The 26,615-nt window shown below is 43.6% G+C and overlaps 1 protein-coding gene across 1 annotated transcript in view; it reads right to left on the bottom strand.

The window, feature by feature from the left end:
- The window catches only part of LAMA3 (laminin subunit alpha 3), a 249,718-nt gene that overhangs the window by 140,599 nt on the left and 82,504 nt on the right, over window positions 1–26,615 (bottom strand). Inside the window, exons 9-14 of the mRNA XM_041769356.1 lie at window positions 23,987–24,077; window positions 21,563–21,694; window positions 20,161–20,223; window positions 17,381–17,515; window positions 2,613–2,750; window positions 211–257 (exon numbers count right to left, since the gene is read on the bottom strand). Of these exons, the coding sequence (XP_041625290.1) occupies window positions 211–257; window positions 2,613–2,750; window positions 17,381–17,515; window positions 20,161–20,223; window positions 21,563–21,694; window positions 23,987–24,077 (606 nt within the window). The remainder of the gene's footprint in view (window positions 1–210; window positions 258–2,612; window positions 2,751–17,380; window positions 17,516–20,160; window positions 20,224–21,562; window positions 21,695–23,986; window positions 24,078–26,615) is intronic.

Below are 26,615 nucleotides of genomic sequence, written 5' to 3'. Positions count from 1 at the left end.
TTCTAAAGCACTTAGAAAACTAACTGGAACACCACAATATTCACAGTATCACATACGCACTTTGACCAAGAGCAATGACCTCTTTAGCAATTTGGATTCAGGTCTTATTTTAATTACTTTTAATTTCAGGAAGCTCCTAAGTGCATTCGTCTGTAATATGGATCAAAATACATCAGTCAGAATTGTAACCTTTGGTATGCTTCTACTTACCAAACTGGAGTCCAGGGTACCGGCTGGGTCACAGATACTTCTGGAACCTGTACATGATTTAGAAACATATTAAACGCCTGGTGTTTTTATGTCTGCCTGTCTCTTGGTTTGTTTTATTTGTTTTTAAAAAGAATGCATCTATGTGTGTATTTCTTGATAGATGGACTTCTCATGTAACTCAGAAAAAGGCACACCCTGATAACCGTTATGCTCCTTAATCCCCGAATCACTTTTTTTGCCACTTAACTCCATTCCCTGCCTACTATTTAAAGTTCATTTCTGACTGATGGAGACTAGGGAGAGGAGATTCTAGAATTTGGAACATCTTTAAGATTATCCAGAAGGGGGCAATATTGTACCAACAGACTTTTTAATTGCCCATTAAGTAGAAGTTAACTGAATGTGTTAAGTATATTTTTTAGTCAATCAAGATTTAAATCTTTAATTATCACAATCCTCTTGTTCCCCACCTGTACTAAAGTTATTTCTAAAATTAATTAGTTTGTTTTCCTGCCTAAGTCAATGCAGTATTACAAGCCCAATATAAACACTCTTCAATAAAGTGGGATCTTGCAATGTCTCAGTATTACTATTACACAGCAGTATTACTACTAGAAAGGAAGAGGGTTTGGGTAAGCCTGCCCTAAGCCTGGTTTTCCCAATAATTTAAATGACCTCATACTATGATCTGGTCTTCTCATTAAGTTTTTCCTTAGACATTTTGCCATTGTCTCCTCTTTGTTTCCTTCAGCTTGTCCTTTGATGACTTCATGTGTCTCTTTCTGTTTTGATGTTTCCTCACATTCCTTCTTCCATAAGAGTAAATACATCCTTCCCTCTCTTTGCTGGTTTTCAACCTGGCCATGCCCTGCCTTTGGCTCCTGCTCAGGCTGACCACTGCCACCATTTGACTCTGGAGGATTTATTGTGACCCTCGCACTGTGTGTACCCACCCCGCACACACCCCTTGCCCAGAAACCACAATGCTTCCTCCCACTCCTGACCCGCTGGAGGTGAACAGACACACCCAGGACAGCCTTGCACTCTGGGATCCTTCAGGCCTTCTCGAAAGCAAACTGCCCCCTCTGGCTACCGGCTACAATTTCTACTGGCAAGAAAACCTGGTCTCTGGAGGATACTGGTGAGTAAAGTTCTGGGGAATCAAGTTGGTGCTGTGGCCCTGTCTTCACTCAGCTCTGATGGCAACACTCAAAGAGTTACCAAGAGCAGGAAGGAGTCAGAGAAAATCATATTCTCCAAGTGGTAAGTCTGGTGCAGCCTTCCTCAAACATCTCTTCTCAACAGAGAAAGAGGCTCTAAAGCAGCTGCAGGAGCTCCTTAGCACTGGAGCCTGAGCACCCCAGAGAACACAGGGAGATTCCACAGGCATCTTACTTCTGTACCGTCTCCCACTCTCTCACTGGCTCCTATCAGTGGGGAGGGGGTAAGTAGTGAGGATGCCCCGTGACAGTGACAGTGTTTCCTCCCTTGGCTCTAGGTCACCCTCTTCCCCTTGCACCCATGCTATGTGAGGACAATGCCCCTAGGAGGCCAGAGCGGTGAGGAGAGAGGGGCAGAAACACAGCAAAGGTCTTGCTCTGCCCTCCAGCAAGGGGACCTACTAAAATCACCCCTCAGGGGATTATGGAGCAACCAGCATCAGTGCTGTGAGCCTGGAACCAGAGAGAAGCCAGGATGCTTTGAGAAGGGGTCAAGGAACACTTGGTGTAGCTAAAAGGGGTTCACGTTTGCCATACTGCTATACACAGAGAACTGACATGCAAACCAAGAAGTATAAATTTAGAACACGTGGGGGGCACGTGGGTGGCTCAGTGGTTGAGTGTCTTCCCTTGGCTCAGGTCATGATCCAGGGGTCCTGGGATCAAGTCCTGCATCAGGCTCCCCTTAGGGAGCTTGCTTCTCTCTCCACCTATATCTCTTTCATGAATAAATAATCTTTTTAAAACATTTTTTAAATTTTTATTTATTTATGATAGTCACAGAGAAAGAGAGAGAGAGAGAGAGGCAGAGACATAGGCAGAGGGAGAAGCAGGCTGCATGTACCGGGAGCCCGATGTGGGATTCGATCCCAGGTCTCCAGGATCGCGCCCTGGGCCAAAGGTAAGCGCTAAACCGCTGTGCCACCCAGGGATCCCCCAAATAATCTTTTTAAAAAATTTAGAACACCTGGGAATTAACAAAATTTTTTTAGGAATAAGTCATTTCTGGATTCCTTTGAGGATGCGTACCTGATACATGCATTTTCAGTGGACTCAAACTCAGGGAGGAACCAGGCAGATGAGGGTCAAATGTGTAGGGTGACTAGGGGTCCCCTGGGCTTGTCTGGGCTGCACACATACCAGAGAACAACCCGCCCTCTGGCATTTTGATGTCTTCCCTACCTTGGCAGTGAGGGAAATCATAGGCTCCTGAGAGACACCTGTCACACCGCTGTCCTGTAATCCCCGGCTGGCATTCACACTGTCCCGTCACTGGGTTGCAGGGCGTCTGGTAGGAGCCAAGGACTGAACACTGGCAGGCTGAATGAAAAGACATCAGTCAGACCAGGACTGTGGGATACGGGACCTGGATAGAGAGAGCATGGTGGTGGGCCAGAGAAACCCAAATGCAAGTTCCCGCTACAGGATTTGTTCAGAGAGGCACAGTAGTTATGGCCAAACCAGAGCATTTACCACCATTCCACCCTCCTACTTCATATTCATCCATCGAGCAGACTTTGGTTGAAGGCCTACTATGTTCAGTGGTACCAGGACTAGATGTGGGGGTGGAGGCAATTAAGAAAAATACACATTCCCTGACCTCAGAGAGCTAAAAAATCCAGAAGAGGAGCTAGGGAATTATTGACATAATATGAAGCACCTCCCTTGCCCCCACCGCAGCCAAGAAACTGTAAGAGAAATGAAGAAACATGCTAATGCCACTCAGCCTGCTCTTGGCAGACAGCAGGACAAGGACTCTGGTTTCTTACTGCCATCTGGGTCAGCATTGTTTCATGGGCCTATCTGCAGAGATCATGTGCTTACCAAGGGGCTCATTATTGAGGAAATATTCTTAGGTTCTGCAATGGTTAATTTTTATATGCCAACTTGGCTATGCTATGAAGCTTAGATATTTTGCCAACACCACTCTATATATTGCTGTGAAAGTTGTTTTTTTTAAAGATGTCATTAATATTTCAATCAGTTGACCTTGAGTAAAGCAGATCACCCTCCACAATGAGGGTAGACCTCATCCAATCATTTGAAAGCCTTAAGAGAAAGACAGAGTCCCAAGGAAGAAGGAACTCTGCCCTCGGATTTGAGCTGCAGCATCAATCCTTCCCTGGGTCTGTAGCCCACCAGGCTGCCTTGCAGATTTTAGACTCTCTAGCCCCCACAATCATGTAAGCCAATTCCTTAAAATAAATCTCTCTCTACACACACACACACACACACACACACACACCCTGTGGGTTCTGTTTCTCTGGAGAGCCCTGATTAACATAAGCTTTCTGCTATTTCTGTCTTAAAGGAAAGTGAATGAGGAAACACTGGCAGGCAGTTAGGGCAGCCCAGCAGTGGCAGCTCCAATCAACATAATGTAGAAGACATGGCCCCTGGCTCCTCAGGCCGCAGAGGCTGTCCACGGAGCCTCAGGAGACACAGTGACCCTCCAGAGGTGAAAACAAAGACCCAGTACATACGTTGTTTTACATCATGAATTACTCAATCTGGCATCACAGGTCTCATTTCAATCCAGCTAGCAGTGACAGCTGCCAAGTTCCAAACCCAAACCTCAACAACAGCAGACCCTCTTGGAAATACTATAATGTCTCACAAACACTTTCATGCTGCTCGGTGTATCGGTCCAGGTCCTTGGAAGTTTCGGGAGTTTTTTTTACCTCCCATCTATTCCTCATTGTTTCAGCTTTAAGACATTTTTACTCCCAAAGAGTATAAAAAATAATGACCATAAAGCTCCAAAGGGACACGGAATGTGTCTGTTGTGCTCCTTCGATGGCTTCCAGCATCACATACAGCCCTGGACCCAGTAAGTACCAAATAGATATTTGCTGATTGAAAGAATAAGCAATGCCTGAAGTCTTCCTGAGGTCCACACTGTGTAGGCTGCTGGCACACATTCCCTTACTGAATCTTACAGCCCTGCCATGAGGCAGGTATTGTATGGGTAACGCCACCATCTTCTCCATCAGTAAACAAGCTCATGGGGTGTGGTGGGGCTCTACTGATGCCATGTAAATCATAAGGTGAACACTGCATCTTACTGCGTCCGGGACTTGGAGCTTTTCCTTCTGTTGGAAAAGCAGGCTGGCACCTTCTCTAGTCAAAGCCACAAAGCCAACAGTCAGCTCCACTTGTCACTACCCACCTCTCTGGTTAACAGGGCATAGAGCAGATTAAATCTTCAGAAAGTCCTCAGGTCTCTTCTAACCAACCACCTCAATGTTCTCCCAGGTGAAAATTGAATTACGAAGTGAAGGGTCAGTTCAAGACCCAGTCTCACCCATGCTCAGCCCTAGGGGTTTTTTCCCCTCCTAGAAGAGTGGGGCAGGGTCTCCTGGGAGTGTCCCCAGCCCTAAACCTGCCCTGCAGTGGCAACCACCATTAGCTGGAGCCACATGGCCTCTTCTCTTGGCTAGTTTTGTCTGATTCATGGGACTATGCTGACAGGTAGAAGGAGGTTAATCTTGCACTGGCAACCTATTTAGGGGAGTTTTCTAAGGAAAGACCTGTCACCACCTCCCAAGGACTACAGCAAACCCCAATGGGGACATTTCCTGGCCATGGGTCAGGTCCGTGTGGTTGAGGTTTGGGGTCAGCTGCACTCGGCGCCTCTTTGGTTCCTAGTCATGGGAGGACCACTTGTTTCCACAGCCCACATCCTCCTAGGCTCTATTCTAAGTGCTGACTAGTTGCTGCCCCGCAAACTGTACCAGGAAAGGAAGGGAGAGGGAGAAGGAGAAACAGGAAAGAGAGGAAAGCAGGAATAAAGAATAGGATGGAAGGAAAAGGGGGGAGGGGTATTGGGAGGAGGAAAAGTGGGGAGTAAACCCCTCAAATGACCACGTTCACTGAGAGAATTACAGGAGTTGCTGTAGTTGAAGATAAAGAGGTGACCAGACATCAATGTAAACACAAGTTTTAAACATGTAAAGACAGTTATCCAGGGTGGTCTCCTATCTATGATTTGACTTTCACCTATGAAAAAACTGCAGGGCACTTGTATGAGTCAGAATTAAAATGAGAAGAATACAGCATTGTACTTAGGCAAGTCTGGAACAAATTAAATTAATGCAAAACATGAATGCAGAACCACAACTGGCAAGAACTTAGAAGGATTTTAGAGTTCCTTCTCAAGAAGATTTTTTAAAAAATCTTTGAAATAATATAGAGCAAAGCCATAACAACATTTTTTTGGCTAGAATATACTGGACCATCCGATGTAGCATTTGGGGTCATGTTGATTTTACTCTAAAGTTCAGTGGCCAAGCAATCAGTTTAGTGAGTCTGAGCTTCAGTCACTAGCCTCAAAGCCGCCCCCAAGGGAAAATATTAAAAAGAACACAAAAGCTGTTAGAAAAAGGATAGAGCAAGAGGAGAGACATCATTCTTCCAGAACCTAGTGGTCCAAATGCAAGCTTCAAGATGCATGCCTACATCATGCCAGGAATATGGTGGATGGTGCATTTCCTGCAAAACTTGAAAAAGAGCGGTGGTGGTAGGCTCCTCTGAGGCTGGATGTACTCTCTCTGGCAAGGTCCACCAAGACAGGGCTTAAAGAGATTGCTCCCCCTACACCACCCTGTTCCAGTTCCAAAGCCTGAACCATGCTTTCTCCCTCACTGGAATGGGACTAGAATACACAATGTACATACCCCTCTGCCTCATTGTGTGAGCCTTTCTCTCCACTTGAGCCATGACTTTGAACCACAGACAGAACCCAGCAGAGGCTTGCACATACATTCACGTGGGGAGCCAGGGAGCACCTGCTGCTCCCCGCCCCGCCCACCCTCCGTCCCTCTCTGCAGCCCTCGGCACACCTTCTCAGTCTCCTGTTTCCATGGTCTGCCTTTTGGCCAGTAAGCTAAGATGACTTTGATAGACCTTTGGAAACAGAGCTCTAAACCAACCGTACCAAAAATATAAACAAGAAGATAGAATATTTTTTAAAAATCCAGACTCTAGGGGATCCCTGGGTGGCGCAGCGGTTTGGCGCCTGCCTTTGGCCCAGGGCGCGATCCTGGAGACCCGGGATCGAGTCCCACGTCGGGCTCCCGGTGCATGGAGCCTGCTTCTCCCTCTGCCTATGTCTCTGCCTCTCTCTCTCTCTCTCTCTCTCTCTGTGACTATCATAAATAAATAAAAATTTAAAAAAAATCCAGACTCTATCACTTAACACAAGGATGTTGCATTATGTACAATAGCTGATTAAAGAGTTTTCATGTCAGGTGTCATCTTCTTGGGGGGAAAATGCTACAGTTAAACCTCAGAGGTTTTCTAATCTCTTATGGGACTAATCTCTTTGGGGAACTAGGTTTTCTCAGAGAGCTGACAATTTTACCGACTCACAGTAACCCTGCTTTGGTTATGGCATCCTGATGTTGCAGTGGGGGTGGGGGTGGGGGTGGGGAGTAGGTCTAGCCCTTACTCCACCCATGCTGTTCAGACAATGGTCTTCACTGTAGTTCCCTGGATGTGGGGAGACTCAGGCTTGGCCAGTCAGGACACAGAATTCCACAACCATGGAGTTGGTTCAGGAATGGACACATGATCCAATCAGAACCAGCCTTGACCTGGAGGAAAGCATGCTCTTTTCCCTAGACTTGAACCTGAAAGGATGAATGTCTTAGTTGACTCCAGTTGCCGTAACAATATCATAGATCGGGTGGCTTGAACAACAGACATTTATTTTCTCACTGTTCTAGAGGTTGGGAAGTCTAAGATCAAGGTGCCAGCAGATTCGGTTCCTAGGGACTCTTCCTGGATTTCAGACAGCAGCCTTCCTCCTGTGCCCTCACATGGCAGAGAGAATGTATGTAAAGGTTCATTGGTGTCTCTTCTTAGAACATTAATCCTATCAGATCAATGTTCCAACCTTGACCTCATTTAACCTTAATTACTTCCTTACTCCAAATGTAGCCAGTCACCTTGGAGGTTAGGGCTTCAACACATGAATTTGGGAGGGATACAATTCAGTCCATAGCAACATATGTCTAAGAAGTGTCAGCTACCGCCTTACTACTACCTGAGACCTAAAAATGAAGCCAATCTACAAGATAGATTTGCAAGATGGAGAAAAACAGACTTGCCGACGTCTTTTGAGCCCCTGGATTAATCTGAAACCAAATATGCCTGAACTATTCAATTACAGCCAATAAAGTCTTTTTGCCTTTAGCCAGTTTAGGTTAAGTTTTCTGTCACATGAAACTATAGAGTTAAAATTGACTCCTTAATCACCAAAATCTTTTCATTTTAAAACTAAATAACAGCACTCTTACTAAAATGTATTATATATGTTCTTTCCTCCTGAAATAGCTATTCAGATGTAATTTCACCACTACATCATGATCCAGAGCCATTACTATGATACTCATTTCCTTATTCTAACAGTGACATCCTCAGGACCTCCTGAGTTGAGGAGGATTATTTGCTCTTCGTCAAATGGTGCCAAGCTACTATACTTCCTCAGTTTCTCGTCTGTTTTTCTGTTTCTTCCCTTACTGTCAATGTGTTGCCTTGGCAATATTTCCCTCTCTTCTAATTGTATGTTTCTAATTCACCATGAGTGTGGCTTAGAAAACAACCAAACTTAGCATAATTATTTTTTTTTTAATGATGCATAAGTAAGACAGGGTCTATGGGATTCTTCTAGTGGTGTAATGCATGGATTTTAGCACATATCTTTGGAATCATGCTTTTTCACTTTACAGAGGCAATAAGGGTTGAGGGGTCTTACTGCTTGGTTCTCAATTTTGCTCCAGATACATGAGCCAGATAACCAAATTCCATCTAGATGGAATAATATTGTACTACAGTTCAAAGAATGATAGAATATGTTTAAAAACAGTCACTTTTTAAGTGGAAAAAATGACCAGAGTTTGAGGTTTATTATAGAAATCTATGTTTAAATAGGCAGAGCTTTAAAAATAATCACAGTTCCTATAAGCAGTATGTGAACCATGGAGTCCCTTTTAAAAAACTATGGTAAATTAAGCTACATGAAGGTGCAACTGAATGTCATATAATTGGGGTATTAAAAAAGCATAGCTCCTGCTGTAACTGAATCCCTTGGATCCTTTCAACTTCATTCAGGGCTGGTGATTATCCCCCTGCACCTAGACGAACATGCTAGTAAGTTATTGGGCTCTTCGGCACTCTCTTAGGTAAGAGAACAATCATTAAGTCAAAACCCAGTTTAAGGTCAAATCCCAGGATATTTTTATTTATACCCTCCTTTCTGCTTGCTGGGTTTCAGGCAAGACTATGGATTAAAGAGGAAACAAGGTGTGCATCTCGGATGAGTTCTTCATGCCCTTTGGACCTTACCTGTCCTATAGACAATGTGTAAAAAGGTAAGACAGAGTGGTCTCTTGCATCCCAAACAGATTTAGGAAGGAATTATGCAATGTACACTGGCACAGGTGAAATTGATTTATCAGATGACGGCTGCAATCTACTGAGTAATGCTTTTAAGGTGAAAGAGAGATCCTAAATTCACCCAAATACGCCATAATTTCGGACAGTAACTATTTGAGAATCTGAAGCCACAAAGCCAAAGAGTAGAATGAAAGCAAAGTGACCAACTACTCAGAATCAAAGACAAAATCCTCCAGGATTACTTAACACAGTAGCTTTCAAATTTTTTTAGCTACATCCACAATAACATATAAATTTTACACTGTAACTCAATAAACACACCATACACGCACACACACACCCAGATTAACAGATAAAAACGCGGAAACAAGGATATTTATTAATATATAACTATGAACAGCAATAACTTTGCAAAACATTTCTTTCTATTGCTGCTTATAATGCAGAGTTTCTATTCTATTTCATTTTAATGCTGGTCCAAACTCACTGAATTGATTTCTCCATACACAAGAGGATGGTGACCTGCAGTGTGAAAATTGCAGTCTGGGAAGCACAGTGCTCGCGCTTTTTGAGGTCCTGGGACCTCTAGGTGCTGCAGATATGAAGGAGAATATAATTCCTGAAGGTACACCAGGGTGGAGGTCAAGAAACAGGATATTACTCATCACTCTGCAACTACCTAGCTTCCCCTGGATCTCAGATGAGTTGCAGTAAAATAAGTAATTTCAATTTCTTGTAACTCCAAAATTCTAATGCATATTGTTTTATCACTGTTGTAAATAAGATACAAGATGGGTGCAAATTTACAGAGCAATAAGGCTGAAGTGCATCTGGAGAGAAAATATCCTGCTTTCATGTGTTGGATTCCAACTCCCTCCTTATCTTTTTGAAACACAGGTTTACTGAGATATAATTCATATACTATACAACTCATCCATATACTATGTACAATGCTTTTTAATGTATTCACAAGGTTGTGCAACCCTCGGCACAATCTAATTTTAGAACCATTTTTGTCCCCCCAAAAGAAACCCCATCCTCATTAGCAGTCAATCTCCATTGCTCTGTCTCCGCCAACCTCACCCACCTCCATGCCAACCTTAAGCAACCACTAATCAACTTCCTGTCTCTATGAATTTGTCTGTTCTTGACAGTTCATATAAATGGAATCACACAATATGTGGCTTCTTTCACTTAGCATCATGTTTTCAGGGTTCATCCAAGTTGTGGCATGTGTCTGTACTTTACTTTTTCCTAATAATATGCCATAATATAAAGAGACTATATTTTATTTATCCATTCATCAGCTCATAAACATGCAGGTCATTTCCCTTTCTTGGCTACTCTGACTAATGCTGCTATGGACATTGGTGTACAAGCTACTGTGTGGTTGCATGTTTTCATTATCCTTGGCTGTATAACTACAAGTAGATTTTCTGGATCATATGGTAACCCTAGGTTTAACATTTTGAGGAATAGCAAAACTGTTTGCCAATTGGCTATGTCATTGTGCATTCCCACAGGCCATTTATGAGGGCTCACATTTCTCCATATCCTTGCCAACTTCTGTTCCTGCCTGCCTTTATAGGGATAGAAAATGATATTTCATTGTGCTTTTAATTTGCACTTACCTAATTACTAATGATATGGAACATCTTTTCATGTGCTTATTAGTCCATTGTAGAACTATTTATTCAAATTCTTTGTCCATTTTTTTTTATTAAGTTGTCTTTTAATTAGAGTGTTATAAGAGCATTTTAGATATTCTTTTTTTTTAAGATTTTATTTATTTATTCATGAGAGACACAGAGAGGGAGGCAGAGACATAGAGAGAGGGAGAAGCAGGCTTCTCCCAGGGAGCCTGATGTGGGACTCAATCCCTGGACCTGGGATCAAGCCCTGAGCAAAGGCAGATGCTCAACCACTGAGCCACCTAGGCATCCCTCTTTAGATATTCTTGATACTATATATCTGTGCCTTATCAGACACATGATTTGCAAATACTCTCCTTCATTCAACGGGTTGTCTTTTCACCTTCTTGATAGTGTCCTTTAAAACACAAAGGTTTTTAAAGTCTGTTTTTTCTTCTGTTGCCTTTGCTTTTGGTGTCAAATCTAAAAAATTATTGACTGACCTAAGCTCACAAAGATTTATATCTATGCTTTCTTCTAGGAGTTTTATAGGCTAAGCTCTTACATTTAGGCTATTGATCCATTGGGGTTAATATCTGTAGATGGTATGTATAGAATCCACTCATATTTAATGTTAATGATACAGTTGGATTTACTTCTGCCATTTTGCATTTTTCTACATGTCTAATGTCTTTTTGTTTCTCTGTTCCCCTTTTATTGCCTTCTTTAGCATTCAATGGATATTTTCCAGTGTAGCATTTTACTTCCTTTAACAACTTTTTAATTATTTTGTTATTGTCTTACTAGTTGCTCTAGAAATTACAAAATACATCTTACCAGAATCTACTTCAGATTCATATTAACTTAGTTCCAGTGACATGGAATTCCATGTAACTCCATTCTTTCTCTGTTTTTGTGCTATTATTGCTATACATATTATGTCCAAATGTCAAAACCCAACAATATATTGTTAAAATTATTTATATAATCTGTATCTTCTAAAGAGGCCAATAGAAGAAAAGAGGGAACATATAATGTATAGAGTATCTTAATAAACTTCCTTATTTATCCTTTCTGGCTCTCTTCATTTCTTGCCATAGATTTGATGTCACTTCCTTATTCTAATTCATAGCTTTGTTCTCACCCATCTCCTTTGCACTATTATTGTTAAATATATTACATTTATGTATGACACAGGCATGTATATGTTGCTATGTATGTTATAGGCCCCCCAACATACATACATATGAGTGTGTGTGTGTGTGTGTGTATGTGTTCAGTCTTGTACAACTTCTTTTAAAATCAATCAAGACAAGAAAGGATTAAAAAATGCAAATATATTATCTTTTGTAATACTATTATGGACTGAATTACGTGCCCCTCAAATTCATATGTTAACCTCTAATGTGATTGTAATTGGATATAGGACCTTTAAGGGGGTAACTGAGGTTAAATGAGATTATAAGGGTGGAGCCTGATTCCTACCAGACTGCCTTTTAGAAAGGGCAGAAATATCAGAGATCTCTCTCTCTCATTCTTTCAACCCATACATACAGGAAAGGTCATCTGAGAATACAAGGAGAAGGCAGCTGTCTGCAAGCCAGGAAGGGAGTACAATCAATCTTCTAGCACCCCGATCTTAGAATTCTAGTCTCTGGAACCATGAGAAAATGAACTCCTGTCATTTGGGCCACACAGTCTGTAGTATCCTGTTATGGAAATCCAGGCTGACCAATACACCTACCTAATTCCTTCACCAACATCTATATTTTGCAGGTGGATTCCAACTACTGTCTGGTGTTACCTGCTTTCAGCCTTGAAGAACTTCCTTTAGTATTTCTTGTAAGGCAGGCATGCTAGCTTCAAATTCTCTTTTTGTTCATCTGGGAATCATCAAAAGATAATTTTGATGGATATAAAATTTTTGGTTGACAAAAATTTTACTTTCAGTTCTTAGAATGTGTGGTCCCACTGCCTTCTAGCCTCTGTTGTTTCAGATGAGAAGTCAGTTAACATTCTAACTGAAATTCCTTGGCAGGGACTGTGTCATTTTTCTTTTGCTCTTACAAGACCTTTTTTCTTTGTCTTTTAACATTTAAACTATGAAGTGTCTGATTAATGGATAAAGAAGATGCAGTATATATATATATATATATATATATATATATATATATATATAATCAGTCCATAATAGTAAGTATTACAAAAGATAGTATATTTTCATTATATATATAACATATATTTTCATTATATATATATATATATATATCAAGGTCAATGTGGAGCTTGATCCCAGAACCCTGAGATCATGACCTGAGACAAGGGCAGATGCTTAACTGACTGAGCTACCCAGGTGCCCCTACTATTATTTCTTTATTTTTTCTGGCCCTTCCTCTTTCCTCTCCTTCCAGTACTCCCATTACATCGATGTCAGTGTACTTTGGTGTCCCATGTTTCTCTAAGGCTCTGTCCATTTATCTTCATCCTTTTTCTCTCTCTTTTTCAGATTGAATAATCTCTATTGATCTGTCATCAAGTTTGCTGATTCTTCTGCTGGCTCAGATCTACTATTGAATCCCACTGGTGAATTCTTCATTTCAATTATACTTTTAAACTCCAGAACTTCCATTTGGTTCTTTTAAACAGTTTCTCTTTCTTCATTGATATTCTCTATTTGGTAAGATGTTATCATTACCCTTTCCTTTAGTTCATCATGCATGGTTTCCTTTACCTCTTTGCCTATACTTATAACAGCTATTTTGGTCAGCTAAATCCACCATCTGAGCCCATTCAAAAGTTGTTTCTATTGGCTGCTTTTTACCTGTGTATGGGTCATACTTCCCTGATTCTTTGCATATTTCATTTTTTGTTTTTTGTTTTTGAAAGCTAGACATTCTAGGTAACGCAGTGTAGCAACTCTGACTACCACCAGGATTGTTTTTTATTTGCTTAGTTGGTTGGCTGTTTAATGATGTGGCTGAACTAGTTCTGCAAGGTCTACTTCTCCTCCAATATCCAGCCTCTGATGTTCCTATTCAGATTTTCCCCCTTGTGTTTATCTTCTGGCCTGGCCACCTTAGTGGCACTCCTGGGTCCGTACAAGCAACTTGCTGATTGAAGGTTCTGCTTGGCCAGTCAGATTTTTTATTCTTTCCCATTGCATATGTGTTTAGCCTGGAGGCTGCTCCCACAGTTTGGAGAATTCACTTCCCCCCCACCCCTTACATTCAGCCACGGACTATTAGTTTGGATCTTTCCTCTCTGGTTGCTGTTGAGAGGCCACAGCCTTGGGCACCATACAGTTCTAGATAACCAGCGATGATGATGGTATCATTTTCAAGCCTGACCCCTTAGGAGGGAAGTCTGAGCAGCTTGCTCAGTCAGTGTTTGGTTAGAGATTGTGTTTAAACCCCTTTTGCCAGTGTGGCTACCACCCTATGGTAATGGATTTGTGCACAACATGGGGATATTTCTGAGTCTTCCCCCTGTCTAATTGGACTCCTCCTGAATAGGTGTAATCTAGTTACATGCACACAACCTTTCCAACCCTCAGACTTATCTGTGATATCAGAAGGGCTCTTTTGGCTGAAATTCCTCTGATTCTCTCTATTAAACTTCTGGTTGCTCTGCCATTATGTTTGTATCAGAGCTACCAGTCTCCTTGTAATTGCTGTACATCAAGATCTACATTGTTTTCTACAACACCCTTTGGCACCCTCTGTTAAAATAATTCCCTCAGACAGAGCTTCCAAACTCTATCATTATCATTATGACCTACCTGTCCTCTGGCTGTGCAGAACCACTGGACCACCGGACTTGAAGATGAGGACCCACTTTTCCTGGAGTGACAGCCCTGCTCTACAAGCAGGCACTGGGGATAGGAATAGTAGTAGCTCCTGGTTGTCTCAGCTTGCCTCTCCTGGCTTAGGACCTCCACTCTATGAGCTAGCAGGGATTGGGGTGATTAGACTCTGTATTTTCAGTCTGCAGTGGTTGGTGTAGAGTCTCCACCATACAGGTGGGCAGGGTGGAGAAAGAGAAGATAGGATCCTCTCTGCTCACCCTGCCTCAAATAGAGCACCGATAGTCCAGGCCAGGGGGCAATGAGAAATGCCAGCAGCCTGTCCATCCTCAGGTGAAAAGGTAGCCCCAGAACAGGAATTTAGAAGAAAAAGAACTCCCATCTTCTCGGCTGTCTATGCCCAAGGTAGGGATTCTACAACAGAGAGTTGGGCTGGTGGGGCTAATGGAGCCCAAATGTCACAGACTTGTTCTTACTGATATTTGGATTTTCTTAAATAAACGTTTCTTCATTTGCTCTTAGGACAATTTCCAGAGATTCTAAATGATTATTTAAAATTTAGGGGGATCCCTGGGTGGCGCAGCGGTTTAGCGCCTGCCTTTGGCCCAGGACGCGATTCTGGAGACCCGGGATCGAGTCCCACATCGGGCTCCCGGTGCATGGAGCCTGCTTCTCCCTCTGCCTGTGTCTCTGCCTCTCTCTCTCTCTCTCTCTCTCTCTCTCTCTCTCTCCTCTGTGACTATCATAAATAAATAATAAAAAAATAAAATTTATTACCAGCTAAAGTTTTGTTTTGTTGGAGAGAACGTCCCACTGAACTCCTTACTCCATCATTCTGGGTATCCCACCTCCCACTGCTCTGTCCTAAATACACCTTTGTATTTTCTCCCTGCCTTAAACCTAATTAGTTCTAGTAGTGAAGAAATGTGGAAAAGAGCATTCTTAAAATATTGTATTACTTTTCACCTTGGTATCCACAAATACAAAGGCCCAGTCGGACAGCCTTGCCCAAGGGAATAACTAGATTGGAATATTTGTCATTCATTCTAGCAGAATGAGTCTGGAGTTGTGGCTGGTAAGGAGGAAGAAAACAAAGAAAATGTTTGGGATCCTTCCAATTATGAGCATAGCAGCTGACACAGAACTAATATGAATGTCAGCAGATTATTACAAAAACATGAGACACTGTCCACTCCTTGCCTCCAAACAACTTACATCTAAGATATAATTGGGAGAGTGTCAGAAAAACAAAGGGTAGCTAGAAAATGCTTACCTGTTACAGGAGGGGAATGAGATAAACAACTTGGTGGCCCCAGCCCTTCTGCTTTTGGTGAAAGGACCTTGTCTTCACCACTCATCATCTTGCCTCCTAGTACCATAAGCTTCTCTGGGCTTGGGCGCTCATGGACATCTAAAATGTATGGTCTCCACTGCCCTCTCCCTCCCATGGGTTCATGACACAGGGTCTCCAGCTTAAAAATAAAAATGTAATCATTGCCAACCTTTATGCAAAACTTCATGATTTGGGATATCTTTCCATAGAACAATATCATGAGCAAGGATGAGGTTACCATGCCAGACCATGGAGCCAGTTGTGCAGAATCTGCCTCTAGTATGATTCACACAATTCAATCGTGAGAATCGCCCATACTGTTATTCTATAGGAAATGTATTGGGCATTCCAACTAACACTGAATTCCTCTGGTTGAGGGAGAGCTTCTGTGGCTCCAAGTGGCAACAGCTGAGAAAGCAGGGGGCAAGGACAGAGTCTGTGAACAGGGCACGCCAGGGGACCAGGAAGGAAAGGAAGTCTTTTTTTTTTTTTCCATACAAGTGAGAGAGTGCTCCCCAGGCCTCCAAGAGCTTCACAGTCAGTGCCACCTGGAACCTGCACGATTATGAGGCAAGTGAGAAGCAGAGCGGCTAAGCAACTTGGTTGGCCCAAGTGATACCTACTACGAACCTGATCCTTCACCACTTTAGCATCCAGCTCTGGGAGTGGGGAGGGGTGGTCCTGCTTGCACCCACCTCCATGGTTTTCTAGCGTGGCTGACCTGGCAGATGAGATTGCTCAAGACTGATTCTAGCCTCCATCTGTGTTCAGGGGCTGGCAAGGTCAAAACAGCACTTCCCAGATTCTCCTGGAGCTGGGTTCTGGATGTCTGGATGCCAACTTGGTTTTTGCAAATAAGAAGTACTCAAGTGAGACTAGAAAGGTGGAAGTAAGGAGAAAGCTGCCTTCCCACACCTATTGACCATTTCCGCGGCTGAGCCCCATCTAGCTTCCTGGGAACCAAGAGGTGGCTGTGGAGGCATCAGGATGCAGTCCTTCTGTCCTCAGGCTGCACTATGGAAATCTGAGCTTAACACTCAGCCTTTCTATTGGGATCCTCCTTGGAGCCCCACCTAGCACCTGCTGCTCCAGCCCTTCACAACGTAGCTGAGCACCCAAGCACCTAGAGCAAGTCTTTGTCTCTTTATAACACCTGGAGTGGTGTTCAGTTCCTGCCTTGAGCCCTCACTGATAATCCTCTCTTCTTTTCGTCCCTCCCTTTCCCTTCTAGGGGAAGAACAGCAGCAGGCAGGCGATGGAGAGGAAGCAGAGGAGCCCTTGAGCAATTTCATTCATTCATTTTCTCATTCACCCAACATTTATAACACTCCTATTTTGCTCTAGCGACTGGATTAGACACCTCCTCTTCCCACCCTCCATCTCCTTCAGTGACTCTTACTAGGATGAGATCCTAGGACACAGAACAAGTAGTGGGAAGTTTGTGGTTTCATGCCTCCTGCTCCCTGCCCCAGGAATGCCCGGCAGTTCCCTAAACACTGCTCAGCCACCACCTCCTTTCCAGAGTCAGGATTTGCATCCAGGCAGCCAGCTCCAGAGCCTATGTGCTTACCACAGGGGAGGAGGAAGGGTAGAGCGGGAAAGACAGAAGGGGGGTGACATGGCCCAGGTAGGGGGACAGTCACATGTAACACACATATATAAATCAGGGGCTCACTCACAGAACTGCAGGCCACACAGTTGTCCCAGCAGGTGCCTCTGTGTTTCCTCAAGAGGAAACTTACACCGAGGACCTGATGATCACCATGCTTATGTGTTGCCTCCTTACCTTGGCAAATAGGGAACGAGTAGAAGCCCACACGGCAAGCATCACACCGAGGGCCCTCGACCCCAGGGCGGCAAAGGCACCTTCCATAGGCATCACATATTTCAGGGAGAACGCCTTCCCAGTTACAGTCGCACCCTGCAAGAAGAGACTCTCAGAGCCTGCCTTGTCTCAAGTTTCTGCCATAGAAACATAGATAATGAATTATCTATGGTTTCTAGGCATTCTTGACCTAAAACACTACACATTAAAGGGAAATAAACAAATAGGAAGAAAAGGTCAGAGATGCCATTAAGAAACATCTACTGGTATCCAACGGAACCTCCAAACTGAGATTTCAGGATTGGCCTGTTCATCTTTAAGCCTTATCTGATGGGTTCCATGACAACAGTGAGTGGCCCACTCTGCCAAGCAGATGATATGCCTGGCCTGGGGAAGGACACAGGCAGGAAAGCACCCCCCCAGTGGCTGTCACCCCCACCTCTGAGCTCCCATCCTTCAGCCCCAACCACACTGACCTAAAAGCTCCAGCAAAGGCAAGTAGCTAATTATAAAGTGACCTGGGGAATCAAACCTTTTTCATGTTATTTGTCAAGAAACCTCCTGGGCACCCATGTCTTCAGGCTATGTGGGCAACTTTAGAGAACCATCCCCAGATTGCTTTAGTCTTCTAGATATAATCTCTGCAGTTGTTGTTTCACTGGTCCCTACTCTTTGTTTGAACTTGGAGGCATAAAAGAGTGTGCATGCCTATAGGCCAGAATTTATGTTTTGCACACACTGTCATTTTCAAAGGAAGCCCTTGAAGATGTGTCAACTATACACTGACGTCCTAGAAATAAATCTTAAGTGGATATAAATGATCTCTCAGACCCAGAAAAATCTGATAATATGCAAGGTTATGAAATACAATAGCTTTCCAGGGCATCTCCATTCTTCCTCTTTTCTCCGCCTCCAACTGGTTTTCAACACAGTAGCCACAGAGTTCCTTATGCAATGTCCTTTCTCTGTGCACACTGCCCATGGCTCCTCTCTCATTGAGAATGGAAGGTTAAATCTTCGCAGTGGCTGACAGGGCCCTGCCATCTGGTCCCCGGCACTTCCCTTCCTTACCTCTCTTGCCTGTGCTCACTCCACTTTCACACACTGGTCTTCCTTTTGTTCAGTGAACACCCCAGCATGCACCCCAAGGACTTCACACTGGCTCTTTCCTGGGTCTGAATGCTTGTCCCCAGATACCTGCAGAACTCACCCCTCACCTTCCTCAGGTCCTTGCTTATCTCTTCAGGTGGTCCCCCCTGACAACCCTGTTGAAATCTGCAAACCTCACATGCCCCCACCTCTCTCCCAGACTTATGTTCTGCACAGCACTCATGGCCAAACACCAGTTCTCCAGCACGTCTCTTGAGATGCCATATTGTTGCTGAAATGGAAATCTTCTGTGGAAGAGCGCTCTCCAGAGACTTGTGACCCCTTCTGCCCACCCACACCCTGGACACACCCAGAGGAGGGGAACATGTGCTCACATGTGCTCACACACCCCTAGCACTACCTCCCCCCAATGAGATGAGCATGTGACTGTCAGGCTGCTACTGGCACCCTGAGGAGTGAGAAGCAAGCTCACTGGGTGAGGTGAACATGATCCAAATGGGGCACAGTTATCCAAATGGGGCACACATAGGCTGTGCACATGTGGTGTGCCCTTCTGCTGGAGCAGTGTGCCTCCCTGAGCATGTGTGTCCCTGCCTGTGCTATTATGGGCTCACAAAGGGCACTGCTGCCAACTCCAGAATCAAACCTCAAGACTTAGAATACTCCTCACATGGGTTAGCTTCTGCCTACAATGTGAAAAGCTCCCCCTTAAAAGGAGCATCCTTGTGCAGGACACAGCCCTGCATATCATAATCTAAGATATTAGAGATTTCAGTTGTTTAGTGGCTTATATACTATTTTTTGTTATCATAGGACTTCCTCCCCTGGAATATAAGCTATTAGGAGAGCTGGGGATTTTTCTCTGCTCTGTTCACTTATAAGTCCCAGCAGGCAGAATGGTGCTGTACACATAACTGGTGATCATAAAGCACTTGCAGAATGAGTGATGAGGTAGGTGTAGCACCCACACCCCCTCGATCCTCACCTCTCTACCCAAAAGGCTGCTCCCTACATATCTCTGCCACTGTCTGCACAGGGGTACCCATCTGGCTATGGGAGCTCCTCGGCCAAAGAGTTAATGCCCCAGAATAAGCCCTCCATCAGTGGTCAGTGACTGAAGTTATACCATCAGCTGGGATAATGCTGAGCAAGTCTTATGCTGTCTCCTAAAGTTGCCTACAGGGATGGAGCTCCAGGTGCTACAGGAGGGCCTTTCTTGCTAATGCATCTTCATAACAGCTCCCTTCACTCCCTGAATCACTCCCTTCCTGATGTCTCCTGGGATCACCTCCAGAATCGACTGCTTATGCTCAAATCCTTTCTCAGGGTCTCTGTATATAGAACCCAAACAAGACAGTAGGCAACTGATTGCCACTGGAAGTTTCTGAACAAGCAAGTGACATACAATTCAAGCTGTTTAGTTTCCTTAATCAGGGAGCATTTGCACAAAAGACAGAGTAGCATAGAGAATGGTGAGTGGAAGGAACTGAGACAGGAGACACCTGCAAGGCACCTGCCAGGCTCCAGTAAGGACCACTTGAACTTGGGCATAGTGGCAGATATAGGAAGTAGAAAAATAATACAGAGCACAATGTTTCCATTGAAGTTAAACCAAAAGAGAAGATACTTACCTTTTATATCTCCAGCTACTGGGTCTTCTGGACTTGGAGTAGAAACAGGGAAAATGGGAATTCCTAGAAAAATCATTTAAAAAAATACAGAGAAAGATTAAGGAGACAGTAAAATATTAAGTTGCATGAACTAGAAAGAAGCCTTTCTAACTCAGTGCAAAGTAGAAAGTGGAGCCTAATTTAGAGAAAGGCAAAACTGCTATATTGAACATGCAACCAAAAGCAGGCTGATTAGACATTCTGATTTGCATATTAAATGAACAGATATGGATATTTTGTGCTCAGAATAGATATGTCTCAGTCTAAGCAGGAATGAGTTTGGTTTCTTTAGCATCTTTATTGGTTTTTTTAACATAAAATTGAGAAGTTAAAAAAATTTTTTTAAGTTTTTCCCTCTAAAATGTGATTTATGCCATAAGATTGTATCAGGTTTCTGTCACTAAAAAGGCAAGTGCAATTTCTGTTCAAGCTGTATGTAATAATTACAGTTTGTAAATTGACTGAGCCTCAATTCAGTGTTACTGTGTTTGGGCTTAAAAATTGGTTTCTTTAAAAATCAGATGATCATATAATTTATCCTCCAAACTAAGATACTGGACAGTGAAAGTGTATGCTAGCTTAATGATTCTCTGGGACAGCAGGTGTGAGCCAGAATATAAAGTCACCCCATTCACATGAGTCCTACCCGAATGTCCCCACAGCCCACTATGCTCTGCCCACCCTACAAAGCTGGGAATGCAAGAACCAGTACAGCAATTGGGGGTCGGGGAGATAGTTGAAACAGTGTTTCTTTGTCCTAACACAAAAGTAGAGTTTTTATGCTTTAGCAAGCCAAAAGAACCATGACTCTTGTTACAATTTGTAGGGCTGATTCCAGACTCTCCTGCTTCATGTTTTATGGTGTTTCTGCCAGATAGGGATTTTTTTCTCTTGGAGATGCTGAGATATTCACTTAGATCACTGCAGTGAGGGTGGTGGGGGCTGGTGATAACCTGGCCTATAGTACAATGAATGGGAAAGGGGAAACACATCCCCCAGCCACCCAAAACACTGACACACACTACATGTGTGCAAACGGACATCTGGTACCCTTGACACTTCTTCCAAGTTCTTTTGTGAAGACAAATCACACACATGGATTACTGTTAAGTCAAAATTGCCAGTATGTGACCTTTCTGACCTCCTGGGGTGGTCAACTCAACCTAGTCATCAACCTTGAATAAGACTATGAAATGTACTCATATAAATTCTGTGCTCTAAACTCTTGCAACACTTTCATGTGAACATAACCTACATGGCCCCATGTCTGTGCTGCCTCCACCTCTGCCTGCCATCCTTCAGGTGTTAATGCACCAGCTATGTCCCCGGAAGGGAGGCCTCTCCTCCTGCAGCAGCTACTTACTCAGGCAAAATGGGAAGTTATAATATCCAACTGCACACTTCTCACAGTTATCTCCTTGGAAATTTGGCTTGCAGGTGCAGCGTCCCGAGCCTGGCTCACAGTCATCCGCATGCTCAGGGTTACAGCTGCAAGCTATGAGAAACACCAGGTTTCAGATGTCAGGGTGAATGCTCAGTCCACCGGGGCACTCAGTAAAGTGGCTTTGTCCCCAAGGACTTCTCAAGCAATGTCTACCACTTTACTGTTGGCCCCTACTTATTCTTGAAAGGGCACAGCCTATTTTCCACTTTATACTTGGCTAATAGTTTGCATTCACCAAACCCCAGGGACCCTCAGAGGTAAACTTGAAGAGGATTCTGCACTGCTGCCTCTTCAAGTTCTCAAGAATACAGTTTATTACACTGAGTGCTGCCCAGTTCATGCATCAGAGGCAAGGTTTGCACAGACTCCAAATGGGCTGTGGAAGGATGTGCTACAGCCCCACCCCAGCCATGAGCCAACTGTGAATGTCCACATGGTGGTCATCACTACCTAGATACATGTGGTCACAAGTACAGGATGCATAGACATTGATATATAACCTGTGGACAGCACAGCAAGATCACGCCCATAACCAAATGTTAGATTCCAGTGATAGGACTTACTGAAGGCAGTCTTGCAACCAACACAACTGTTAGGTTTTCATTCCAGTAGACAGACTTGGGGTAAAAGAGGCTTGGTAACCCCTCACTTGGCAGCATCCCTTGACCTGGCAAGTCCTCACCTTGGACAGCAAAAATACTGTCATAACAAAGCTAAGTATATGTTCCATGGGGAACTGGGAAGCCAGGAAGCTGTGGGCAGCAAGCATCGCCCCAGGCTGGCTTCTTCTGGTGTTCTTTGCTTAGCTTGCTTAGGACATATGTCTTGTGGATTCTTTATACTAAGCCTGTAACATTTCTGCAAGACTGTGAGAACACTTTGGTGATGAAGGAAGAACCTAGAACAGTGATGGAGAGCCGAGAATCACCGAGAACAGTGATTCTGCGGAAGGTACGTCTGCATTCACACTGTCTAGTCTCCTTTGCTAAGGCTTATTCTTCTTGGCCCAAGAAAAGTGATGGACATACGTCATGGGATGATGTGGGAGAGGGAGGGAGAATTAGGTCACTCCTGAACAAGGACGAATGCCCAATACAGAGGCAGAGGCAAATCAGAGTCACACATTCTCTGGACTTCAATGTCCTCAAATGTTAACAACATGATGAATGAATCTGGGGGCACAGCGGGCCCAGTGGCCAACTTCAGGGCTGAACTGTTTTCTAACAGTGAAAGCCAGAGAACATAGAGCAGATTACACATGTAGGGCAAAGCCCATAGTCTGACCTGTGACTGGTAATTCCCCAGGGAAAACCCAATGGGATCCCGTTGTATCATGGGTGTGGTACAGCACAGAGGCATCACACAGAGGTGACCCGTACCAGTCAGAAGTCTTGTCAGCTGGCCCTAAAAATATTTAAATACTTGGTCTCCTCTTATCTAAACATGAAAATAATAATAAAGTGTCCTAAATTGGTTGTGATAATCACACATTTGCGAAATTACTTCACAATGCCTTGCATATAGCATATAAATCACAGCTCTTTTAGATATTATGGCCATTATTAAATCCTTGCTAAATCACTACCATAGGGGCACCTGGTTGGCTCAGTGGTTGAGCATCAGCCTTTGGCTCAGGGCGTGATCCCGTAGTCCCAGGATCGAGTCCTGCACCAGGGTCTCCATGGGGAGCCTGCTTCTCCCACTGCCTATGTCTCTACCTTTCTCTGTGTCTCTCATGAATAAATAAATAAAATATATTTTTTAAAATTAAATAAATAAAGAAATCACTACTCTGTTGTCTTGATGCTAACACAGACAAAAATGTGAAATTACTGGAGATCACAAAAGCACGTCAAAACAACAGAAAATGGAGGAACTAACATTTGTCAGAGGACTGGTATGGGACCAAGCCCAAGGCTTAGCGTCTTCCTAGGGCTTCGAATGGCATGTCATTCTATCTTAGGGAATGTGCAGGCATGGTTCGTTCCATTGTGCTTTGCAGATAGTGTGTTTTTTATAAATTGAATGTTGGTGGCAACCCTGTGTTGAGCAAGCCCATCAGCACACTTTTCCCAACAGCATTTGCTCACTTTGTGTCCCTGTCACATCTTGATAACTCTCACAGTATTTCAAACTTTTTCATTATCATATTTATTGTGATGATGTGTGATCAGTGAAGAAATCTGAAGCTTGGGGAGATTATGTAGCTGGAAGGAATAGAAGCACCAATGTGAAGAAAGAGGGAAGGAAGGGAGCTACCAGTGCATCAGAGTTTAGCCCAATGGCCACCCCAAAGCCGTACAGTACAGACAGTCTGACACACCAAGTCAAAATGAAACTTACGGATGCAGCCATGGGGAGCATCAACTGGAACACCATAAGGGCGGTAATAACCCTTAGCACAGTTTTCACAGTTTATACCAGCTGTGTTATGCTAGAAAGAAAGGAAAGAAACTTAGAAGGAAGAGTACTGGAAAAGTCATTACTTTGTGCTATTAGTCCAGTGAGCTCATTCTGTCATATGCGATTGTAATTTCAAAGTCAAAAAAATAAGTGTTGATCTTGACCTTGAGTCTCCAAGATTTATCACAGGGCACCGGCTTACAGGTGGCTTTGGATTCTCCACCCACCCCCACCCCCCACCCAGTGGAAGAAGAAATGAAAGTCCGTTCCATGAACCAGACAGCCCGAGTTTTCCCCTCTACCACAGAATTTGATCCATGAAGCTGCTGACACTTCAGTGAGAAAAAAACCTCAAGAGCACCACTCTTCCTAGCTTCAGCCAGAAGTGAGTGGAAAACAAACTACTCTTAGGTTTAACCCGGGAAATAAAGGGCCATGTGTGTATTTTTATCTCCTTCGATTTTGGAAGAGATCACACATACAGATCCTCTTCTCTTGTCGTCCTGATTTTATCTGTGCTTTAGTCATGAAACCATTCCAGACATTTCTGTTATGTGAATGGAAAATGCAGGTACGAGTCTCATGTGCAGAGCTCATTTTAGAGTACAGTACTAGGCAGGTTTTTATATTTGATGGTTAATCCTTATAATTGTCACAAATCAAATTGCCCAACATGCATCATCAGTTTCCAAGAACTGCACACCATGGCTCTAACTCAAGCCTACCCCTCTTGTTCTCTAATTTGGCAACAATTAGGAGGACAGTGGTCTTTCATTAATGAAAAGGGAGGCAATAGGAAGTTAAAAAGAAAAAAATAAGTATAACACACTTTAATTCAAAAGAAGTCTGCATAGAATCAGTGGAGAACAAAGACCCTTTTCTGAATCCTCTCCCCCATTTTAGATGATTTTATTAATTACAGATTTTTTTTCATTACCACTCCTTATCCTGTGGGCTAAAACCTGAATTCACTTTAACATCGAGGTCTAAAACCACACTGGCCACTTCTCTGACTTAACATTCATATGCATAAACATTCGGGCAATAAGAAACAGCTGTAGTCCACCTCCCTCTGATCGAATGCCAATTAACCTCTCAACTTTGTTGTTTGCCACTGTGACTTAAGATAGACAGACATCACGTTAACCTCTTTTAACCCCGGCTCCCAAAATTTTCCCCATTGAAGAAGGAAATTTCTCTGAAGTGGGCAGCCTTGCCTCTCCCTTCTACCACAAATTTTGGTTAATAAAGCACCTGCCACAGAGAACTTATATTTTTAAGATGCAAAGAACAGCAACAAATGACCAAAAGAGAGCCACATATCACTGTGCAAATGGAATAATGTCTGGAGTTTACTTCCAAATCTCGAGTATTCCCTAGGATCCTCACCTTCCCCTGAGAGCAACAACACACCAGTTTATCCATGGATGCTATGGCCATGGGTAAACTTGGAACAAGTTTATCCATGCTTGGACCAAGATCAGATGGAGCCCCGAGGACAACAGTGGTTCCATAATTTCTATATAGGGGCTGCAGGGGAAGCAATCTCCCTGGGAGGAATGGGTGCCTGAATTTGCCTGGCACTTAACACAAGAAAACCTCAAGCCAAAGAGTGAGGTGGGTGCTGATGGAATCTACGCGGAAGATAAGCCTAACACACACCGCTGACCCCTTCCTTTGACACCAGCTAGAGAGGCTTTCTACAGAAGGTCACCTAGAAACTGCAGGCTCTGGTAATTGAAAGTAATCTAATTCCTCCAAGCATAACTTTTCCAAGATGCTTTTCCATCTTCAGGTAAATCCCATCTCTACCTTTTCCTCTCAATTCCTTGATCACATCTACAACACTGTTGCTGGCTTCCACTTCTGTGAACCTCAAGCATTTGGGTTATTCATTGGCCACACTCTCCCAGGAAGTCCCCCACCTGATTTTTCTTCCAAGGGCCAACATGATCTGGCCTCTGTGACTTCTCTGACCTGTCTATTCCTGCTCACTCCCCTCCAGCCACATGGGCCCCTGGCTCCCTCTCAGGGCCTTTGCCCAGCCATCCCTTCTGCCTGGAATGCCCTCCCCCAGACAGATGGCCTGACTCATTCTCTGGCTGGTTTTGGATCTTTCCTCCAATGCCACATCCTAGGACATTGGCCACTCTAATTTGAACTTCACATACCCCAAACCAATACTTAAAATAGTAAACCAAAGAATTAAAAATAAAATCAATAACACATGAGAGTATGGCCATCTCTGACAACTGCTTGCCTTGCTGGATAATGACCTGGCTCTCTTACATGCTGTCTGACTGGCCACCTGAATGTCTCCAGGCTCGGCCCAGAACTGATGGTGGATACTTCTCACTCTGCCATTACCAGCACTATATAGACAAGGTGGGAGACAGCCAGGTTAGCTGGTACCATGGACTGGATGTTGGTGTCCCCTCCTCTCCAAAATGCATATGTTGTTGAAGCCTAATTTCCAATATGATAGTGTTTGAAGATGAAGCCTTTGGGAGATAATCAGATCATGAAGATGGAGCCCTGATGATGGGACTAGTGTCCTTAAAAGAAGAGA

This window comes from Vulpes lagopus, chromosome 1 (genome assembly GCF_018345385.1).
Source record: "Vulpes lagopus strain Blue_001 chromosome 1, ASM1834538v1, whole genome shotgun sequence".
NCBI lineage: Eukaryota > Metazoa > Chordata > Mammalia > Carnivora > Canidae > Vulpes > Vulpes lagopus.
This window is presented reverse-complemented; position numbering and strand designations above follow the sequence as displayed.